At 43.7% G+C, this 22640-nt stretch overlaps 1 protein-coding gene across 2 annotated transcripts in view; it reads left to right on the plus strand.

Annotated features, from left to right (window-relative positions):
- Nucleotides 1-495: 495 nt before the first annotated feature.
- The window catches only part of ABCC4 (ATP binding cassette subfamily C member 4 (PEL blood group)), a gene marked incomplete at its 3' end in the record, with an annotated part of 156449 nt that continues 134304 nt past the window's right edge, over nt 496-22640 (plus strand). For both annotated transcript variants that reach the window (XM_082014247.1, XM_082014248.1), the window contains exons 1-4: nt 496-1545; nt 15135-15245; nt 19789-19909; nt 20566-20790. In XM_082014247.1, coding sequence (XP_081870373.1) covers nt 1472-1545; nt 15135-15245; nt 19789-19909; nt 20566-20790 — 531 coding nt within the window. In that variant the 5' untranslated portion in view covers nt 496-1471. The remainder of the gene's footprint in view (nt 1546-15134; nt 15246-19788; nt 19910-20565; nt 20791-22640) is intronic.

Raw genomic sequence — 22640 nt, forward strand, 5'->3', positions numbered from 1 at the left:
GCTCCAGGATACAAGCAGAGAAAGTCCAGCAAAGGGTGATGAAGATGATGAAGGGACTGGAGCGTGTCTCTTGTGAGGAAAGGCTGAGAGACCTGGGACTGTTCAGCCTGGAGAAGGCTCAGGGGGATCTCACCAATGTATATAGATACCTGAAGGGAGGGTGCAAGGTGGACGGAGCCAGGCTCTGCTCAGTGGTGCCCAGTGACAGGACCAGAGGCGATGGGCACAATCTGAAGTACAGGAGGTTCCCTCTGAGCATCAGTAAACGCTCTTTCACTGTGAGGGTGATCGAGCACTGGCACAGGTTGCCCAGGGGGGTCGTGGAGACCTTGGTGATCTTCAAAAGCTGTCTGGACATGACAACTGTCTCTGGGTGGCCCTGCTTGAGCAGGGGGCTTGGACCAGCTGACCGCCAGAGGTCCCTTCCAACCTCAGCCATCCTGTGATTCTGAGGCTGCAGAGAAATTACAGCATGGCAGGGAGCTATTCTGCCAATTTTTTTTTCCTGGAGCTGGTTAGTTCTTTGGTTAGTTCAGATACATGTCTCACATTCCTGTTTTCTTAGATCTCTTGCAGTTTCCTCTACTCCTTTTGGTCCCACTGCATGTGGCAGGCCACGGTGATGGTACAGGAGCGGAACATGGTGATCTCTTGCTGAAGTTTTGAGAATTGCTTTAAGAGTTTCTGTGATGCACCATCTTCTGGAATTAAGTAACTACTTTACTTTTTACTGCCAGAGCCTCCTAAACATCGTTACCCTGAGCTACAGATGGCACCAAGGGGCTGTGGACTTGGACCCGTCTCTGGCTTATCTCCAGCTCCCTGAGGGCCGCAGCAACTGCCACCCTGAACGCAGACTCTTATTTTCGGTGCTATGCCCAAGTTGGAAAGACGACGAGGAGTCTTTTTTTTTCTTTTTTTTTTCTTTTTTTTTTTTTTTTTTAATACAAGTATCCAGAACATCGCGGAAGGCGAGGCGAAAGCATGTGTTTCTGGCAAGGTTTGGTCCCGTGAAGCTGGACTCGCCCCGGGCTTGGCGCTGCCTGCGCTGAGGAGACGCATTTTCAATAGCAAGGGGCACACGCGGGCGAAAAACCGGGAGGGGGAAGGGCGGCGCACCCCGGGCCCCGGCGGCCGCCTCCCTCGGGCCGCGCTGAGGTGACCAACGGCCGCCCGGAGCGCGGGCGCTCGGTGGCCCCTCGGAGTGGGACGGCCCTTGGCCCTCCTGGGGGAAGCCGGGCGGCTGCCGCCACGGCGCGGCCTCCGCGGCTGCCCGGCGCCTCAGCCTCCGCGCTGGGGCGGGCGCCGCGGGGGAGCCGGGCCGGCAGGAGGCGTCCTGCGGCGGGAGGGAGGGAGAGAGGAGGCGGGGGGGTGCCGGCTCTCCCGGAAACAGCGCCGGCCGGCGGCAAAGCGGCGGCGGCTGCCGCGGAGGGAAGTCGCCTCTGGTCCTGCGCCCTCGCCGCGGGGCGGCATGGAAGCGGTGCCCTGCGAGGAGAAGCCCAACCCGCTGCGGGATGCCAACCTCTGCTCCCGACTCTTCTTCTGGTGAGCGCCCGGCCGAGGGCGAGCAGCGGCGCCGCGAGGTGCGGCCCCGGGGCGCCCGCCGGCAGGCGAGGCGCCGCCGCGCCAAGGCTTAGCGCCGCTCGCCTCGCCTCACCTCCCCTCACCTCACCTCTCGGCTGCGGGGCCCGGCCGGCGGCGGCGGGGGGGTGGGTTATGCTGAGCCCCAGCGCAGCTCCCGGCAGGGTCCAGTCGCCCCGGCGACGGGCGGAGAGGGAGGGGGTGGGGGGCGGCGGCCGGCGCTCCTCCGTCTGCTGCCGGCAGTGACTCTGCAGCCGCGGCTCGGCCCCGACCGGCCGCCCGCCCTCGCGGGCCCGGCGGGTCAGCCCTGCCGGCGGGGGCAGCCCCTCGCTCGCAGGTGCTGCGGGGAGCGCGGCGAGGCTGGGCGAGCTCTCCTGAGGTGAACCCGGCAGCCGGCGCCGGGCTGTAACCCCCGGGCCGCGGTGTGGGGACAGCCCCGCCGGGGTATTGCTCGCCTCGGGCCGAGCAGCCCTCAGCCGGGCGGGCGGCATCGAGCACGGCCCCGTTCGACCCCTTCGAGCACATGTGCGATTCCCTCGGTAACCGCGGGCAGGGCGGGAGCGTCCTCTGCCTCCTCGCCCGGGTCCGGGGCTGGCTCCCTGGCACTGTTCTGCTTCGCCGCTTGCATAACGGGCCGCGGCCAGGTATTGCTCATCTCGGCAGGGCTTGCTAATCTCGCTTTCGGCGTGGGGCTTTCCCCCTCCGCGAGTGAGGCGGTTTCTGAGCTGCGTGGGAGTTTCCCTGTGTGAGGGACGGCTGGGCAGCAGCCGGGCTGCTCTTATCCACGCTTCGGCTGCGGTCGGCTGCCTTCGCTCTGGGGGTGTTCAGGATGTCACAGAGCGAAGGCAGGGGGGTGTTACTGTGTCGCCACAAACTTTTAGGGGGCCAGATGACTGCTATTGCAAAGTCATTGCTCGTGCTTTTCTTATTCGTGGAGACCTTGCTGTGGGTATGTATAATTACTCAAAGCAGTGAGGAATTACAGCTCAACAGTTTAGTTGCTTTGAAATAGAATAGGAAAAGACGTGCAAAGTGAAATGGGAGAGCGTCAAGCTTGTCTGTCTTAGATCCCCTTTGGAAGAGAGCAGTTATGGAGGTAGCGCTTACTCGTAGCCTGAGCCAGGGCACACATGCTAGGGGAGGAGAAGGAAGAGGGGGCATGGCTGGTGAGACTCTTTTTTTGGAAGCCTCTGAAATACAAGTAAAAAACCTCTTTGATCCTGTAAGCAACTGTGAGCAGGTACAGGAATCCCTTTTGGAAGGTAGGGGGATTTTAAAAGCCCCGGTGAACTCTAGCTAAACAAATTTTCAGTCACAGATATGTCCTCAGAGGTATCCTGTGCAAAAAGGAAGGAAGAAAGAAAGAAAAAAAAATAAAAAGGAGGTTGTATGCTTGTGCAGAACTCCCTGTGTTCAGCATTTTGACTTGTAATTTCTTCTTTGAGACAAGGGATGCCCGTGTTGGAAACAGCTTTGCTAGGAAATCCAGATGGAATGGCATGAACTTTGGTTGGCCACGTAGCATTCCTGGGCTGCTTCTGGTCTGTTCCCTTTCCCTTGCTGGGATCTTGTGGTGTTACTGGTAGTTCTGCCAAAAACAACCCAGCTAGATGTGAAAAAGGGAAGTGTGCAGTGGTCGTAGCTAGTTTTCTGACTGCTCCTGTCATCCTTTTTTTTAGGCCTTTTGTAGCGATTTCCATGCATTGCAGTGAAGTGCTCAACAGCAACAATGAGGTACCTTAAACTTCCCAAGTTTTAAGCAAGCACCTGAAAGGTTCCTTTTACCCCAGACATGTTTGTGGGTTCTCATTGTGCAAAGGGAAGCATAGGTGGAAGCCAGTGCTTGGAGGATGACAGGCCTGCTGAAAGTCCAGAGATCGATGGGGACTTAATGCTTTGCAGTCAGACAGTGGTGTACAATTGTAGGGCTTGTGCTTTGAAAAAGAGTTTACTGGGATATGAACAGTATTAGAAATTGCCCTGTGTGCTGTTTGTCAGGCTTTCATAGCAGTATAAGTCACAGCAGTGGAAATACCGTTTTAACGTCTCTTCTCTTACCTGTGCTGCATGTAGTAATGAAAAATACCAGCATGTCCTTGTTAGTTACTAGTCAGAAAGCATTACTATTTTCATAGTGAAAATTTCAGCTGAAATTATGTTTGGAGTGAGTAAGCACGGGCTGTCATTTTTCTACAAGTTAAAACTGTTTTACATAAAATCATGGAAGTATTAAAACACCCTTCATTAGCTGTAAAGTTAACTTTAAGGGTAGCTTTAATAATTGTTCTTCCTTTCTACAAAGCATATAGCATCTCACAGACAGCTGTGGGAGTACTGCTTCATTTTAACTGCCATCCCATGCAGGATGTTCTGAGATGTTTTCAGCTGGAGAGCTGGAAAAACAGTGCTTGAGGAGGGCTGTCCTGGGAGTAGCGGCAGCTACTGCTGTACAGTTGCTTGAATGTGCCTGCTCTGCTTGCCAAATCCCAGGTGTTGGCTGCTTGTTGTCAATGAGGGTAGAAAGTAGGACACTGCAGGGAACTGGGCAAGAGTCCTTCTTATTTTTATTTTATTTATGTTTTGCTCCAAAAGTGCTATCTTGCCATTGTAGGGAAGCACCCTCTCATTTGTTGCCAGTGGTGCAGAAGAAAAGCTAAAATCATTGCCTAGCAGAAACGGGATCAAAGTCACAGGAGAAAAGAAGCCATGTTTTCATTGAATTATAAAACTAAGGTAATGAGTGTGTAGGCTGAAGACACATTCTTCTCCCATTGTTCAAAGCTTGTCTTCTTGCTTTTGGGTTGTGACTTTGACAAGTATGAGCTTGATGAACATTAAACGCTCTAGTAGTACCTCCATGGGAAAGATGAGCATCTGGATTGTGTGTGAATATTGTTATTTTTATAATGCATCCCTTATGTAATGTTAGTCTGGATGTTATAAGAATAAAAAAAAAACTATTTATGACAAGTATGAAGACCTAGGGCAATTGCAAAATATTGTTGTTTTCCATATTGCTCACTGAATTATCTATATTAACATAGGATTATCAAAGCCCAAATTGTTGTTGTGGATGTTCCAGATATTACTGCTCTTCAGAGTTACAAGTTCCCATGCTCACCAAACTTGTTTAAGCTCTGGCTAGTAGTTCAGTTACAAAGTTAGTAGCGCCTAGATATATTTCTGATTTACTTCATCTATGTTTTTTTTGTGGGGTTTTTTTTATTACTAATTCAGCTTGCTGGTGAGAACAAGGATGGATAGGAGGATTTGCTTCCTTTTTTAGGTCTGTCCAAGATAGAGAATTCGGTCCAGTGTCTTTCATGTTTAAACAACTATTCTATTGTAGAAAGTGTTTTGAGTTTAAAAAGCCTTATATGCCATACTTTATGCAGTTAAGAATACCACTTTTCACACCTTTTTTCCTGCTGTGGTGCCTGGGGATTATTACATTAATAACCATACATGGTAAGAGTATTACTATTATATATGAGTATCTAACTATTAACCCATCTTTGAGCTTGCATGTTCACTAAGTAGCAGGTATATTTTTACTTGCTTATAGCATTTGCTTCCTTCATTGATCAAGGATGTTCTAGCTATAGAGCAGTTGAGTTTTTATGCACTCTGCTGTTCAGGCGTCAAATCCACTTAAGTGGAAAGTTACAAAACATGTGCTATGATTAAATTTTTAAAAGACTGGATAACTTTTGGCCTGTTAATAACATGAGGAGGGCAAGCTGGAACACCCTGGAAAGGGTAATCGGTGTTTTTGTTCACAGAAGTAAAAGCAATTGAAGTCCTGCTATATTTCATATATTTATGATTTATTTTTAATAATAATAGTAATTACTTACCTGTCACAGATGAGCTGTGCCTATGACAAGTTCTCAGCTCATTGGGAGCACTGGATACTGTCAGCATACTAAGGCTGGATGCCTTTCTACATCATCACTTGACAGGTGGCAATTGCCATTACAATAACAGCATTAAAACATGAACTGAAAACTTGCTCCAAGGCATCTGCGCTGTTACAATTCCAAGGAATAAACGATGAGTTTATCATTACCTGTTTGTGTCTGACAGCATTGCTCTTGGCCTACTAAGCATGAGCTTCAGGGAGAATGACAAAACCACCAAGTATTCTTCACTGCTCTGACTTGGAGCGTAGTGGGAGAAGAGTAAAAAAGATCTTTACTTTTGGATTTAAGCCTGAACATAACAGCGTGAGCACAGATACACACGTCCCCAGATTTACAGTGATGACGGCACGGTATGTAGCTGTTTGTCCAAATGCAGTCATGTCACATGCCTCTCTTGCAGCAGCGTGAATAACTACATGCTTTCCTTAATGTCTTCCTCCTCTCTCACCCCATAGCTTAGAATTGGAAGGGCCACTGAATGATTTAGTTGGACTTCTGAGTAGGCCTAAGTGTCACCTGAATTTTAGTCCTGTTACTTGGCTCTCTTCAAAGGCGTATCTTGCCTTGCCTTGAAAGACGTTAGGCAAAGAATTCATCCCCTTTCTTGGAAGTTCCAGCTGGAGTCCAGCAATGTCACTGTTACAACTGATCCATGTTCCTTACTGTGTCAGTGAATAGATGTGCCCGTGAGGATTCTACTTTTACTTTAGGTAACAAATGAAAATATCAAGCAACATCAAGCTCTGTGATTTGCCTGGGATCTTGCCTGATATGTAGTGAATTCCCACTGGCAGTGCCTGAAAGTGGTGATGACTCTGAACAGATGCCACTTTATAAAGATCTCTGAGATAGCTAATTTTTAGTTCATTTATTGACTTACTGGTGCAGGACAATTGTGGTACTGTAAGAAGCTCTGAAGAAATATGTAAGCATCTTCAGTATAGATAAACAGAAAACACATTTTCAATAGCCAAAGAATGAAATCACACTTGCTTATCTTTTTCTCCCGATTGAAAGAAGACTGAGGATCATACATACAACGTTTTTAAAGATAATGCCTTGTTTGTTCATTTATCAGATATTTAATATCCTGTAGTCAAATTTGAATCATTCAGTCACTTGAACTACTCCATTGACTTGTTAGTTTTCCTTGTTTTATTGCAAGATAGCTGTATTATGCGGAAGAAAATACTGTTTGAAAATCATCATTTATGAACGAGTGAAGTTAAAATATGTGGTTAAAAAATGCTACATAGATTATATTGACTATGGCAAGTGTGTATGAACTTATCTACATAGGTATGCAATTAGATGAAGTGTTTGAGTATGATGAAACATTGAGGCTATTTGCCTTTGGTAAGCATGCTGTATCACTTATGAGCGAAAATGTCCCTCGTAATTCCTGTAGAACTTCAAAATTAGGAGTATATTGTGCTGGTTTTTTTCTTTTTTCCCCCAAAATCAATTTTTTCCCAGTTCTAGAAAATTCTTCAAGGCCTTAAGTAGAGTGGAGGAGGGAGATAACACAGCTGGACTTTGGGAAGGTTAAAAACACTAATCTTTTTTTTTTTTTTAATATCCCTGGCACGCAACCACTTGTAATACCAGTGTGAACTCACAGGTGATTTTAATTCTTCCTATTTCTGTTACTTGCCAGGAAGGAAGTTAATAACGGAAATTGCTACCATTAGGTTTCAACGTTTGCATTTTCTTTTGGAAATTGAAATCAGAGACCATTTATGCTCAACTAGACTTTCTGTGTTAACTTCGGTTTCAGGGTTTGAGCCTTTTTTTTTGTTGTTGATTGCTTTTTTCTATCAAATGTGTATCTGAGCTATAACACAGTTTTTAGATGCATTTTTCAAGTGATGAAAGAACTGCCCACTCTAAGTTCCCAAGAACTCTTAACTCTAAGAAAGACCAATTCTTTTCTGCAAAATTGGAAGAACTTTCTTCCCTTGCTCTATGTAACTACTTAGACCCTACTTCAACAAATAGTTTGTACTAAAGTTTATTGTTGTAAGGCATAATCTTCTGACCTTTGCATCAAACTTTTGGTATTTTGGATATTCATCTTGGCATGTGGATGCTGGGTTTGGAATCAGTGTTTTAGTAATAGTCTTTGGAATGCCACAGGTACAGGTGATGCTGCTCCTCCATTCCCTGCCTCCAGGCACTGCAGAAAAAGTTAGCTGCAGTATGCTTTTTTTCCACACCACACCCCACCCCCTTCCCTCGCCCTGTTTGTACTACTTCTTGCCATCTGGAATATCAGGAAGTATGTTAGAGTAATCAGATATTTCATACCTGGCTGATGCAACGTAGATGAACAGCATGAAAATAGCCCGCAATAAGTGCAATCAAATACCAGTTGAGTTACCGTCAGCATCAGAAAGTGGATGTTCAGCAACTTAGCTGCTTACACTGTGCTGTGAAAAAGCAACAGCATGGAAGGTGAGATGAAGCTGAGTATCAAAGGTTAATACAGCCTGGCATTGGAACTGGAAGCCTGAAAGGTGTTTTTGAGTTGATATGGCTTTGAAGTAATTTCATTGTATTCTTATTTTTTCCTGTAAGCAATGAGAAAATCTACTGTTTAAGCTGCAGTAAGCCGGGAGGGAAGTTGCAACCAAAACACCAGTTGAAAAGCATCTGAAGAAATACCAGAACTTACTCTGTTTACTTTATTAATTGTAGATGACTGCCTTGGTAAGGGGAAGTGGGAAAAGGCAGCTCATTTAAGAGAATGAGTGAGCATGTGAAGTAAAGATAGGGGTTTTTAGGGGAAAAAAAAAATCACATCATGACTACAAACTGTTGCGGTGATATTTGTGAATTCTTGCAAAATAACACTGGAGACTGTCAGTGTGTGTCCTTCTGTCTGTACACACCATCCCCAGCAGTCTCCTCTGGACTGAGAGCAAGCATGTAGCAGTGTTGCTGTGTTGGATTTACGCTGCTGGCGTAGAGCTTCGGGTCATGAAGGTGGGTAATGAACAGTACAACGAAGCAGGTGGACACCTAAGGAAAGCGACAGAGGATAAGCAATGTGGATTTGTAATCAAAAGGTCCCATGAGGAAACCCCATTTATTTTACGAAAAAACCTAGCTCCAAAGTAGGTGATTAAAGAGAAAGAAATACATGTTACTTTGCAGCTTAGCAGTTGAAGTAGTGCTTCCAAGCTGCTCAAGGAGATGAAATCCTAGTGTTATGGAAGAATTTGAGTAAACAAAGACTCTCCTATGCAACTGTTGAAAAATAACTGGACATTGAGTGTAAACAGATGATGCTTGTAATGAAATGCACAAATAGGCTTAAGAGGAATGGGGAAAATGCAGTTCGTAAACCATCTCCTTAAGGAATTGGTGAGAGTATACAGGATGTGGCTTTGACTGGGTGCCGTAAAATTACCCAGAAGTTAAATTTCTGCCTATAATTACAAATAAAGAAGGACAAAAAGAAAATATTTTTCTAATTAGTCCATCTAGTCTGATTTTTCTGACTTGGCCAGTGATAAAGCAAGGGCATTTGTGAAATTGGTGAGAGCAAAATTTTGCATTTGTGCAGAGGAAGGTACCATAATATGTTTGTGACCAACCATGCTGTAACTGTTCGGGGGGCTGGTCAGGGCAGTTGAAGCCTGTGGGTGCACCCAGGGCCCTGACATTTGATCTTAGGACATTTTTTATTTGTGTCAGCTTTGTAATGTAATTGCAAATGCTTCTTGGCTGATGTTTTGTGACAAACTTTCTCAGTTCGTGAAGAACTTGCAATATATGCCTGGGTTTCTAGAAAGCTCTTCAAGCCTGCTCTGCAGCGTGAGAATGGTACTTTTCTGAGCGTTTGTAAGCAGGACACGATATAAATCCAGAGGGAGAGCGGGTCCCATCCCTGGGTTAATGAACCAGTTGATCTGGACACTGCTTTTAGTTTCATCTACCCATCTATAATGTATTTTTTCCTTGGCTGGAAGGAAGTTCTTTTGGGATGCTAGCAAACCTAATTTAAAAGCTTTCTCACTTAGGAAATTATATTTCATGTATGAAACAGAGTAGCATGAGTATTCTGACTGCGTAATGACCGTGCCTTTCAGATAGCAGGGCCTGATTCTCTTACATGCCATCTCCGTGAAGAAGGGAATGGCTTGAGACCTCCCCTTGAGGTCTTGCTTCTCTTATGAGGATAAGAAAACACTGTGTTTCTTTGTTTTTTCTGCAGACCTTAGAGGCTTTCCAAAATCCTGGTCAAGTTGCTGTAATTACAGCTGGTAAAAATTGCACTTTCCTGAACAACCAAGTAAATTGTGGCTTGTTGACTGTGTTGTAACATTACAGGGTGTGTAATGTCAGGGCCCAGAAGTAGGGAAATGCAGGAAGTGAATGTTTATATTGTGGTCTTTGTCTGTCTGCTGGTCCAGAAATGAATCACTTTCTTTTTTTATCAGTGCCAAAGGTACTGCTGCAGAGGTGGAAAGCTTTTTGGGGTCAGAGCAGTGAGTTACTGTTTTGCAGTTGGTTATGTCTTGGGTTTGCACCAGGTTATAGAGTGATTTATTTATTTATTTATTTAATCTTTATTCCTAGTGACATCAGTATTCTGGCAGTAATAGGGGCTAATTCTGGGCTTCTTTCCAGACTGATTTCTTTGATCAGCTAATCGCCTTGATAGAACAGAGGCATTCCCAGCAGAACAGAAGGTACTCGGGATTCTTCCAGACATTCACATTTTTATGAGTAGTTCATGCTAGCAAAAGTTTCAGCTAAGCTCTTTGAAAGGCATCATGTGAACCCTGTGTTTTGAAAGAGTGACTAAAATGAGGTGATGTCTAAGAACCAAGTAATTACTCAAAATTCTTATCAAACAGGAAGGTACCTGGGGAAAGAGAAGACAATGACTAAGGAGTCCTGTTTTTATTTAAATTGAACAGCTTCTTCAGAAGGAAATAAAAAAAAAAGTAGGACTGAGGTGTGAGCCTTTCCTCCCCACCACGTTGCTTCTCTCTTTCTTCTGGCTATAGATGGGTAGCGAGTCCATTTTATGTTCATACTTGGGATAAAAGGAGTAATTTGCATCACTATATATTCACTCAATTTCTCTAGGTCATCTTTAATTTTTTTTATTATTTTACCTTTTTTTTTTTTAAAGAATAATCCAGCTTGCACAGTTTCTGTGTTCATAACAGATTCTACTTTTCTGTGGACTTTTTTTAATCCCCCCCATGAAGGGATCAGTATTAGCTGATCTCTGGACAAAAGACATACCACTCTAATGAGTAGTCTTCCTTTATGGATAAGTTGAGGTTTCAGGGATGTTCTTTATGTAGGCCATTGCCTTATTTGCCAGCTTCCTTTAACAGTCCTCTTACAGCACTCTTTAATTTAACTGAGCCTTCAGGCAAGAGAAGGGCCTGGTTCGTTTGCTTGTTACGAGTGTGTGACTTGAGTAACAGCAGGCTGTGTGAAATACTTGGTCTCAATTCTGCTCTAAGTGCAGAGAATTCCACAGGGCATCATCTGCATGTGGCATACTGGTGGAAATTCTTACTTTAATGACTGAATATGAACAACTGCTAAGTCGTCTGTCTGAAAGTAGACCTTGAATGTGAAGTTCAGGACACATCAGTGAGATGGGGAAACTTGAACTGTTCTTGCTGTACTGAGAATTTGCAATGGACAAATAGATGACCTCATTCTTATGCTAAAAGCTCTTCAAGGACTAAGCATAATTTGAAATTTGAGAAGAAAAATTTTTAACCTTCTTCTAAAGATCCTCACGTATAGTCTACAGTAACACAACATACTCTTAAAAGCGTTTGTGCTCTTAAGACCTCCATAGCAGTAGCTCTTGAAGATCAGTATTCTGAGGGAGAGTAGTCAGAAAGCTCAACAACGGGTGATTTTTAAATTTCTGTTTCTTCTTATGCGTTTTTTTCCCTAACCGTACAGAAACATGTGGACTTGTGCTGAGTCTTTGCCATGTTGTCCATTATAATAAATGAGACACAAAATGAATTACCACTGTTTTCTGCATTCTCTGGATTGGTTTTCCCTGCTTTCTTTAGTGTTAAAATAGAGGTTGTAGTGAAATATATTACTGTTTTCAAAATTGTGGTTTTGACTCATGGAAAAATTTGAAAAGCTCAGAATTCATGCTAGGTCTCACTGGAACGAATAGTCTGAAAACCTTGAGATTTTTGGCAGTTTTTACCCTGCACTATTATCTCCATCTGCTACTTTATTTGGAAATTCAATCTCATAGTGCATACAGTACTTGATTGGTGTGTAGATGGAGGAGCAGAAAGAATTGCTACAAACCGTAAGAACTTAGTGGAGGTGGGTCTATCATCAGTAAGTTTTTTGGAGAGTTTAAGGCCAAAGAATAAGTTAGATCACTCTAGCAATCCTGTAGACTTGAGACTGTTATCTTTCATCCAGTTACTTTGCAAGTGGACTACACTGTGGCTGCGGTCAGCACTTTCTGCTGCTGTTGGCTGTAGTGCTGAATCAAACTGACATCAGGATAGAGCAGTTGCCCTCAACAGAAGCGTTATTCTTCCTGTGGCCTGGTTGTGGTTTTTCACTGTGTTTAAAAAAGTATACGTAAGGAATGGTGTTCTACAGAGTAACATTAAGAGCATTTTTATTTTTCAAAAGTGTGTATTCAATGTGTACGTATTTTAAGTGTGTGTTTTTGAAGTGTCTTTTATTTTCCTCTTGCACATTCTGCTACATGCCAGTAACGGACAGCACTATTCGGCACTGGTGAGGCCACATGAGGAATCCTGAGTCCAGTTCTGGGCTCCCCAGTATGAGAGAGACATGGATATGCTGGAGAGAGTCCAGCAAAGGGCTGTGAAGATGATGAAGGGACTGGAGCGTGTCTCCTGTGAGGAAAGGCGGAGAGAGCTGGAAGTGTTCAGCCTGGAGAAGAGAAGACTCAGGGGGATCTCACCAATGTATACAGATACCTGAAGGGAGGGTGCAAGGTGGACGGAGCCAGGCTCTGCTCAGCGGTGCCCAGTGACAGGACCAGAGGCGATGGGCACAATCTGAAGTACAGGAGGTTCCCTCTGAGCATCAGTAAACGCTTTTTCGCTGTGAGGGCGATCGAGCACTGGCACGGGTTGCCCAGAGGGGTTATGGAGACCTTGGAATCTTCAAAAGCTGTCTGGACATGGTCCTGACAACTGTCTCTGGGTGGCCCTGCTTGAGCAGGGGGCTTGGACCAGCTGACCTCCAGAGGTCCCTTCCAACCAACCTCCGTGATTCTGTAATAAATAACCTATTTACGTTCCTTGTTAAATGTCAGCATGATTTTTGTTTTCACCACCTTGGCAGCAGTACCTAGTGGAATCTTGTAACCATTTCCATAGATGTCAGAAGGATTTATGTCTGTATTTTCTTGAAAGGGCTGCCTCATCTTGATTCTCATGCTAAAGGAGTTGGAGAAGAAGATAACTTGTTCTCTATCCTCTGTCAGAAAGGAGACCTGTGACTTGTTTATAGAGTACACTGTAGGCTAATACTGATGTTGCAGGACGATGAATGCTTGCTATCAGCCACAGGAGCCAAGTGAAGTCTGCAGATCTTTCCCATAACAGTCTGTCCTGGAGCAAATAGAGCCTCTCTTGTCCAGCAGGCAGAAATGCAGTGACCTTGAGATTATTTGCCTCATGTCTGCTTTTTACCTGTGGCCGGCAGGAAGAACTGAGGCCGAAGAAGAAATGTTTCAGTGGAGCAGATTCATTGTATCAAACCAGGCCGAAACTCTTCTGCTGGTTGGAGCAATTGATCTTTGAGACATTTGATCAGGAGCTGTAGGGAAGTTGATGCGGTGATTTGAGCAATTGTGCCATGCAGTCCAAGCAGCAGACTTGTCAGACAAGTACTTTCTATTTCTAATTGTACCTTTAACATACATTGAGGACTTAACCGTTCACATACACAAATCTTCAGTACTCTCTCCAAGAGTTTAAAAAGGGCTGTTAGGCATCAAAGATGCTACTCTAAGGATAGAGACTTAATCTTTGAATGAGTCACACGAACACTGTGCTAACATGCTATGTAGGGAAGGAAAAACACTATTAATCCCATTTGTTACATACAGTTGTGCCATGGAGCCTGTGAAAAAGTTTTTTGCAATAGTTCTGTCTTTGAAGAAACTCTCTGAGCCCCCTCTTCTAGGGTTCAGCCACCCTCTCTAAAACTAATCAACAAACTTCTTATAAGCCAGTGTATACAAAATTAAATTGGAACATGCCTGAGCAAGAAATACAAAACTAGTTGATGAGTATTCATAACCACTGTTGTGGTTGTGAATAAATAAATGCCCTCATTGTAATCCGTCCCAGTTTTGAATTCTCACATGTAGGCCTTCCAGAAAATAATACACTTCACCTACTGCACCAGGTGCTCTTTTAAAAACTGTGTTGGTGAAGTCAGGGAATAATTAAGCATCAGAAACTAAACAGCAGTTACGAGCTTTCATGGACAGTTGACATCAGATGAACACCTTGCTGCGAGTGCAAGAGTATTTTTTCCAAAATGGGCCCATCTTTGACCTCTTGGTTCTGATTGGCCAACTGAGAAAGTACTTGTAGGAAACAATAGCCAAAATCCGCATTTCTCCTGGAAACCAAATATCATGGATTCGGTAGAGAGACAAATGAAGCGTCAAACTGCAATTTCGCTAACTGCCCTGTTCCCACTAAGCCATGCCTGTTTCAGAGGTGTTGTGCTCTTTTGCTCCATCTCATAAACAACTTATACTTTCTGCCATGCATCTGTCAGCTCTGTGGAGCACAGCTGAAACTGTTTGGACCTTCTTGACTTAAGTTTCAGGCTTGAAGAAGGATCTAGGTGCATAAAAGCTAGTCTTATTAATTGATCTAGCAAAATATTGCCTTTTCCAACGAACCTACAGTAGCGCTATTACAATTTGTTTTCAAAGTGCTCATAAAATACAGAGCTTTTAAAAATTGGTCTTCTAAGGAAACCGTGCTGTTAGACAATATTTCCCTTTTTTGAACCTATGCACTGTGACAGTGTGCTTTTTGTTTATATTTCCAAACGTGGCTAAGATCAGTTCCAGTAATAATCCATTATTTACCCATTTTTACATTGGAGTGGTTGTCTTTAAATTACTGACCTTTAATATTTGTCAACATGGCAGTTGAACAGGAGTTATTTTTTCCCCTTATGTAAATGAATGGCCATGCTAGTTACAAAAATTGTCTTTTAATATGTATTACAATATTATTTACAACTCTGTCAATATTTTAGTAGTAAGTTCTGGTTTTTCCTCAATATTTAAACTAATGCTAATTTTCCTTAAATGTAAGGAAACGCTGTAAGGAAACAGTTGCCTTAAGGCCAAGAAGAGTTGTGCTGACTCTCCGGATGCCTGAGAGTAAGGTGCTCTGGGACAGAAACAGCTTTAGGAAATGGGATATGCTTTCCTATTTGTAAAATGGGGGTGACTTAATTCTTAGATAAGAGAAAAGTGCAGTAAAATATGTGGATGTTGAGTGACGCAGGAGAACAAGAAGGAAGGGGTAAAAGAAATTAATATGTAAAGACATTATGCTTTTGATCTGTTGATCAGTTTATTATTAATTTGTATTTAAATAGGTGGTTGAATCCCTTATTTATTATTGGCCATAAACGGAAGCTTGAAGAAGATGATATGTACAAAGTGCTGCCAGAAGATTCCTCAGAGAAGCTTGGAGAGGAATTGCAGTGGTAAGGAGAAAAATCATTGTTTTCTTTCATTGTATTTCTGCCGGTGAAGGTGAGAGTTTTATTCCTACTCTAAAATTAAAAGAGGTTGTTGTAAAGTTTAACAAAGTCTACTGTTAAAAATGCTAAAGGGATAGGAGTAATATTTATTAATTTTGTCAAGTTACACATAATGAAAATGTATTAGAGTATTTCCATTATGTCATTTATAATTAATATGACACTTTGCAGAATGCTTGGTAAAGAAGACTTTGCATCAACTGTTACTTCAATAAATTAATGTGAGTCTTCTCATCTGTGGTAGAATAGCTATGGAAACTTTTTAAGTAAAAGTGGGGAAAAAGTTTTAGGTTTTTTTTCTTTGTTGTTTTTGAGCACATGCTGAATTGATAGCTGTGTACTCTTTATATATGTGTGTATATAAATATATGTATGTTGAGAATATGCCGCTATTTGGCAAAGCGGATAAATTGCCTTGGACATCTAAAAGCTTGTGTCTAGGAGGTGTTTTTATTTTATTATAAATACCCTTTCATGGACTGTGTACCAATTCATGTCGTCATGAACCTAGGAATCACAGAATCACAGAATCACTAGGTTGGAAAGGACCTTTAAGATCATCAAGTCCAACCATTAATCCAGCGCCACCATGTCCCCTAAACCATGTCCTGAAGCGCCACATCCACACGTTTTTTGAACACTTCCAGAGATGGCGACACCACCACCTCCCTGGGCAGCCTGTTCCAATGCCTGACCACCCTCTCAGTGAAGAAATTTTTCCTAATATCCAATCTAAACCTCCTCTGGCGCAACTTGAGGCCATTTCCTCTCGTCCTATCACTAGTTACTTGGGAGAAGAGACCAACACCCTTGTCGCCACAACCCCCTTTCAGGTAGTTGTAGAGAGCGATAAGGTCTCCTCTCAGCCTCCTCTTCTCCAGACTAAACAACCCCAGTTCCCTCAGCCGCTCCTCATAAGACTTGTTCTCCACATCTTTCACCAGCTTCGTTGCCCTTCTTTGGACACGCTCCAGCACCTCAGTGTCCTTCTTGTAGTGAGGGGCCCAAAACTGAACACAGTATTGAAGGTGCGGCCTCACCAGTGCCGAGTACAGGGGCACGATCACTTCCCTACTCCTGCTGGCCACACTATTCCTGATACAGGCCAGGATGCTGTTGGCCTTCTTGGCCACCTGGGCACACTGCTGGCTCATGTTCAGCCGGCTGTCAACCAGCACCCCCAGGTCCCTTTCCACCGGGCTGCTCTCCAGCCACTCCTCCCCAAGCCTGTAGCGTTGCATGGGGTTGTTGTGGCCAAAGTGCAGGACCCTGCACTTGGCCTTATTAAACCTCATACAGTTGGCCTCTTCCCATCGATCCAGCCTGTCCAGATCCCTCTGCAGAGCCCTCCTACCCTCCAGCAGATCAACACTCCCACCCAACTTGGTGTCATCTGCAAACTTACTGAGGGAGCACTCAATTCCCTCATCCAGATCATCAATAAAGATATTGAACACGACTGGCCCCAGAACCGAGCCCTGGGGAACACCACTCGTGACCGGCCGCCAGCCGGATTTAATGCCGTTCACCACAACTCTCTGGGCTCGGCCATCCAGCCAGTTCCTCACCCAGCGAAGAGTAAACCCGTCTAAGCCACGAGCCACCAGTTTCTGCAGGAGAATGCTGTGGGAGACGCTGTCAAAGGCTTTACTAAAGTCCAGGTAGACAATGTCCACAGTCTTTCCCTCATCCACTAGGCGGGTCACCTGGTCATAGAAGGAGATCAGGTTGGTCAAGCAGGACCTGCGTTTCATGAACCCATGCTGGCTGGGCCTGAGCCTTTGGTTGTCCTGCAGATGCCCTGTGAGCACTCTCAAGACCAATTGGGCTCCATAATCTTCCCCAGTACAGAGGTCAGGCTGACAGGCCTGTAGTTCCCAGGATCTTCCTTCTGGCCTTTCTTGTAGATGGGTGTCACATTGGCAAGACTCCAGTCTTCTGGGACCTCCCCTGTTAACCAGGACTGCTGATAAATGATGGAGAGTGGCTTGGCAAGCTCCTCTGCCAGCTCTCTCAGTACTCTCGGGTGGATCTCATCAGGCCCCATAGACTTGTGGGTGTCCTGGTGGTTTAGCATGTCCTTGACTGCTTCCTCCTGGATTATGAGGAGTACATTGTGCTCTCCATCCCCATCTTCCAGCTCAGGGGGCTGAATACCCTGTGAATACCTGGACTGGCTATTAAAGACTGAGGCAAAGAAGGCATTAAGTACCTCAGCCTTGTCCTCGTCCTTGGAGACAATGTTCCCCGCCATATCCAGTAGGGGATGGAGATTCTCCTTGCCTCTCTTTTTGTTGTTAATATATTTGTAAAAACATTTTTTATTATCCTTTACGACTGTGGCCAGACTGAGCTCTAGCTGGGCTTTTGCCTTTCTAATTTTGTCCCTAAAGGAAGATCTATCTCTTTTTTTTTTCTTTTAACAGTTTATGTAAATTTTCTTGAACCTTGCAATAGAGAAGACTTTTGTCTTCAAATAATCTTTTGTTAAATATAATTAGAGGAAGAGGTGTCTCCTAATGAAAAGTGGCCCCTGTATTAAGAAAGTGTGGCCTTGCTATTTCTTGTCTTTACGCTGAAGGTAGAACAAACCAACTTTCCTAATAGTTTGATTGGGATGAGAGGTTCCTCAAGAAGGAAGAAAGAATCTAAAAATGAAGCGTTATGACCAGTTCTTACATCATCCTGCCCTGGCTGAGTTAACTGAAGAAAGAGGGTTAGTGATAAGCTCATAGGAGTGCAGCTTTTAACATCTTTCTAGCTGGAGAGCTTTGCCAAATTCCAAGGATGTGTCTTGAAGCAGTTTGGGAAGTTCGCTGTGGAGGAAGATGGACTCTTTCCAATGATTCTTACAGTAAAAGCACACACTTTCCATGAGTCAGGAAATGCTAGAAAATCTAGCATGCAAAAAAAGAGTAGTTTTTAATTCTTTAGTGTACTTGGCCAAGGAGCAAAGAACATAAATAGTCACCTAAGGAAGTAGTCTTTTCTCTCAGGCCAACAATCCCCACAGAATCTACAGTTTCAATTCTGATTCTGAAGCATTTAGACAATAATTCTGTAATCCTTGTAACCAAAAAAACCCAAACAAACAAAAAGAGGGTAAAAATATTGTCCTGGTTTTGGCTGGGTTAGAGTTAATTTGCTTCCTAGTAGCTGATGTAGTGCTGTGTTTTGGATTTAGTATTGACAATAACATTGATAACACGCTTGTGTTTTAATTGTTGCTTACATTAGTCAAGGACTTTTCTGCTTCTCATGCCCTGACAGTGAGAAGCTGGGAGAGGGCACAGCCAGGACAGCTGACCAGGCTGGTCAAAGGGGTATTCCATGCCATGTGATGTCATGCTTAGTATATAAACTGGGGGGAGCTGGCCAGGGGCACTACAGCTTGGGAACGGGCTGGACATCGGTCAGCAGGTGGTGAGCAGTTGTATTGTGTATCACTTATTTTGTATATTATTTTCTCTTCCCTTGCTGTCCTATTGAACTGTCTTTATCTCAACCCACGAGTTTTATCTTTTTTGGTTTTGATTCTCTTCCCCATCCCACTGTCGGGTTAAACCACGACAAATACATTTAAAAAAATGCTTTCTTAACCATACTGTATGCTTCAAACTTGTGTTCCTTGTTGCAAAATAATCTGGCTTTCATGCCTTAGACTCATTTCAGCCCTCAAACTAGCAAGGTCAGAGGACCTGGCACAAAATACTTAGCCTCCAGAAGCAAGGAGAGTATCCTGTCTGACAACAGCATGCTTTACGAAGTCTGCTAAGTTCTAATACTTTCTTGTTCATATTTAACTGAACAAAATCATGCTTGTTGTTACTGTCTTTTGATCTTTAATGTGAACAGATTATGTCCTACTTGTGGGCAGGCAGGTGGTAACACAGAGATCTTTGCCACTCCGCTGCTCTAGTCCTTGCATTCAGAGAGATGTGAGGAGCGTTAAGCGACAAAACTGCCACAGACTGTTCCCTCTGCTCTTGTGCTGTTGTTCTCACTGAAGCATGTGGTGGAAAAAGAAAGGGCCAGACATGAGGAAGGTTTGTGCATCACAATCTTTCTGGGGAAGTGCAGAGCTTATAGGAAGATAAAGACACTCCATGCTGCCTCAGTTTAGTCCATATTCAGGAGATCATGTCATAATAGGCTCTTAACTAAGGTGAGTGACTGTCTGAACTGAGAGCAGAAGGAAGAAAGAAAGGGTTCCACATCAGCAAATATGTCAAAAGGTGATAGGAGTCAACAGTGGTGAATTGTTTGTGATTATAGAGCAAATAGGCCTATAATACTAAGTACTATGTGTGTATGTGAATGTCAAAACATGACAATATGTAAACGTCTTTTTTTTTCTTTTTTTTTTTTTGCTGTTGTGTAAAAGTGATCACGGCGATCTGGCTGTAAGTCTGAAAGTATTTTATTCCTGGTAATTGTCTTGTGATTTTACTTCTGTCCTCCAGCATGTTTGCATTTTTTTTGTCAGGTACTGGGATAAAGAGGTGCAAAAAGCAAAAAAGAGAGGAAAAATGCCACATTTAACAAAGGCCATTATTCTTTGTTACTGGAAATCCTATTTAGTTTTTGGAATTTTCACAATGATTGAGGTAAGTGGTATAAAATGTCATACAACACACTTTTTGGCTAACAGCAATGTGAAACTTGGCCTCTTAGATTGCATGATGCATACTCGTGACTCCATGCTGGGCTGTTTGGAGAACCTGTAATGTTCATGTACTCTCTCAGAAAAGTAAAATGGAGCTATAGCTCCGTAGAGACTGAAAAATTGAGTCGTAACTGCGGGATTATGGATGTGGAACAGAAAGCTGATTTCAGTGCATTATTTTTGAGACGTTACAAGCCATTGACTTGCTTTGTAAGGCTTAGCTGTATTTTACGTACCTGAGTGGGGTGCCCAATAGAAAAAGGTTTTTTTTGCTATATGTGAATGACTGTAAAGGACACAGTGTCATCTTTAAAAATGGAAGTGTAGTACAGTTCATGCAATTTTTATAACATCAAAGTTTTTATTGGTAATTGAGAGATTTCTTTTTAAAGATTCAGCTAAATTTTAATGTGGAACATACTTCTTCTGGATTATGTGTTGATAAAAATTGGCTTGACATTTTAGAGCACAATGAAGACAAAATAATATGGCATGTGACTTGCAGCCGTACTTGGCTCTTGTTTGCCAGGTTACAAACTTGGGTAGCATGGTATGATATGAAATTGTTAATACTTTTTTCCCTTATTTTTCTTTCAGGAAACCCTCAAAATAATTCAACCAATATTTTTGGGAAAAATTATTAATTATTTTGAAAACTATGATTCCTCAGATGAGGTAGCTTTGAATTTTGCATATTGCTACGCAGCTGCTCTGTCTGCGTGCACGCTTATTCTAGCTATAATGCACCACTTATACTTCTATCACGTACAGCGGGCTGGCATGAAGCTGAGGGTAGCTATGTGTCATATGATTTATCGGAAGGTAAGCAAACCTTTTTACAGGCATATTTGGCATTTGACAGCTATTTCATTAGGGGATTTAAAAAATACAGTTATTTGTTATGTTCATGCTTGCAATTCCATTGAAGTTACTCATTTGTAGAAATGTAATGCATGCTAATATGTATTAGACCTTAAATGTATATACGTGCTTTTGCTCCCTCTTTGGTCATACTGTATCTGAATGACAGCTTCAGTCCTCCTGGTGAAGGTGGTGAATTAAATGGCCCTAAAGCCTAGGAGGAGCTGCTGACTTTCACCTGCTCGTGCTGTTGGAGAGGAGCTCCCCCATTGCTGGTGGAAGGGTTGTGTGCTGGGGAGCGGTAAGAGGCCGTCAGCATGCGGCAGGAGAGGGGTAGAGCTCCCAGGGAATGCCAGCGGTTACTCAGCCCTGCAGTTTCATCCTGGGGGAGGATGTTATGCTTGGCTGCCGCCATCTGCTTCAGCACTCTCAGTTGCCTGGGAGTTGCTTCGCTGTCCTATTTCCCCCCCAACCCCTGTTGTGGTTACTGGTGCGATTTATTTGTATTTTATTCCAGCAGTGCTGTAGAACTAGTGAGTTGCCTCCTCTGCGGGTCAGAGAGGCTGCCTCCCTCTGTCAGGGCATCCGTCAGGTTAGTTCAGGGAGAGGCAGCAGCACTGCTGCTCCCTGCTCCAGGCTGGTGAGGATGCTCGGCCTCTTCACAGGCAGGTCCCTTCAGTATCCCCCCTACTTGCTGGGGAAGAGAGAGAGTGGGCAGAGGAGGCACTGTTCAGAATCAAGCTGAATCCTAAAGGTAGGATAGAGCAATTATTTAGTATCAATTACTGGTTTTACTGTAGCAGCACTGGGGTCTTTCATTAAAGCCAATAAAGTGTAAGGAGGGATGTATGTTGAGTAAGCTGTGGTTTCTTTGCTGTCTGTGTGTCCTGATGAAGCAATAGCTGTCCTTGACTACAGAAGGAGCCGGGGCCGATGTCAGATGGAAAGTGGAAGAAGTTACAGATACTACCTACAGGAAGGAGTTAAGTGACACCCAGGATGAAATGCTGGCCTTGGTGTGCTCTGGGGAGCAAGCAACCCAATTGTGAATGTCTGCTTCCCTCTTCTGAAGCTGTTGACAGTACCCAAACCATTGAGCCCATCTCCACTTCCAAGCGGGAAGTCCCTGCTGGGGATGCTGGAAGGGAAAGTGCCCTATCTTTCTAGCTTTAGTGCTGCTAGAATAGTGACCTGCCAGTTCTTAGCTCAGCAAAGAAGTTAAATTAAAAAGAAGTTTAATTGAAGGATCAGGACTGTAAAGTTTCCTTAGGAATCCATGTTATTTCAACCGTTAAACATGGGTACCGTCCACTTAAGGCAAACACTTGTACTACCGGTATAGGTCATCTGAAGGTTTTAGGCAAAGCAGTAAAATGAGGAGAGTAAAAATGTCCCCATTGTAAGTGGTGATTGCTTTTCATGCACATATTTATTCTCCTCCCTCTTCTGATACCTTGGAAATTATCCTCTGGGAACTTGGCTCTAACATGGCACACTGCTTTCTTGTACATAAACATCTCTCTAAGGTATTAATTTACTAAACTGATTATCATAACACAGTTTGAAATTCATGAAATATGTATACAGTGATGTTGTTTGTTGCTGTGTTGTTATTAGCTTAGAAGCTTGGAAAAGAAATGTTCATAATGTGCACCTGTATTTCTAGAGATGTGATTAAATGGAAAATTAATCTCCCTTCATCTCATAAATGTTTACTCCGGAGGGTGAAGGTTGAGGTCACAGCGGAACATTGATAAACTTTTCTAATAATTTGTCTTCATTATTTGAGGCTTATAGATAGGTCATACTTT

The sequence above is a fragment of the Phaethon aethereus genome, assembly GCF_964289735.1.
Source record: "Phaethon aethereus genome assembly, chromosome: 1".
Classification (NCBI taxonomy): Eukaryota; Metazoa; Chordata; class Aves; order Phaethontiformes; family Phaethontidae; genus Phaethon; species Phaethon aethereus.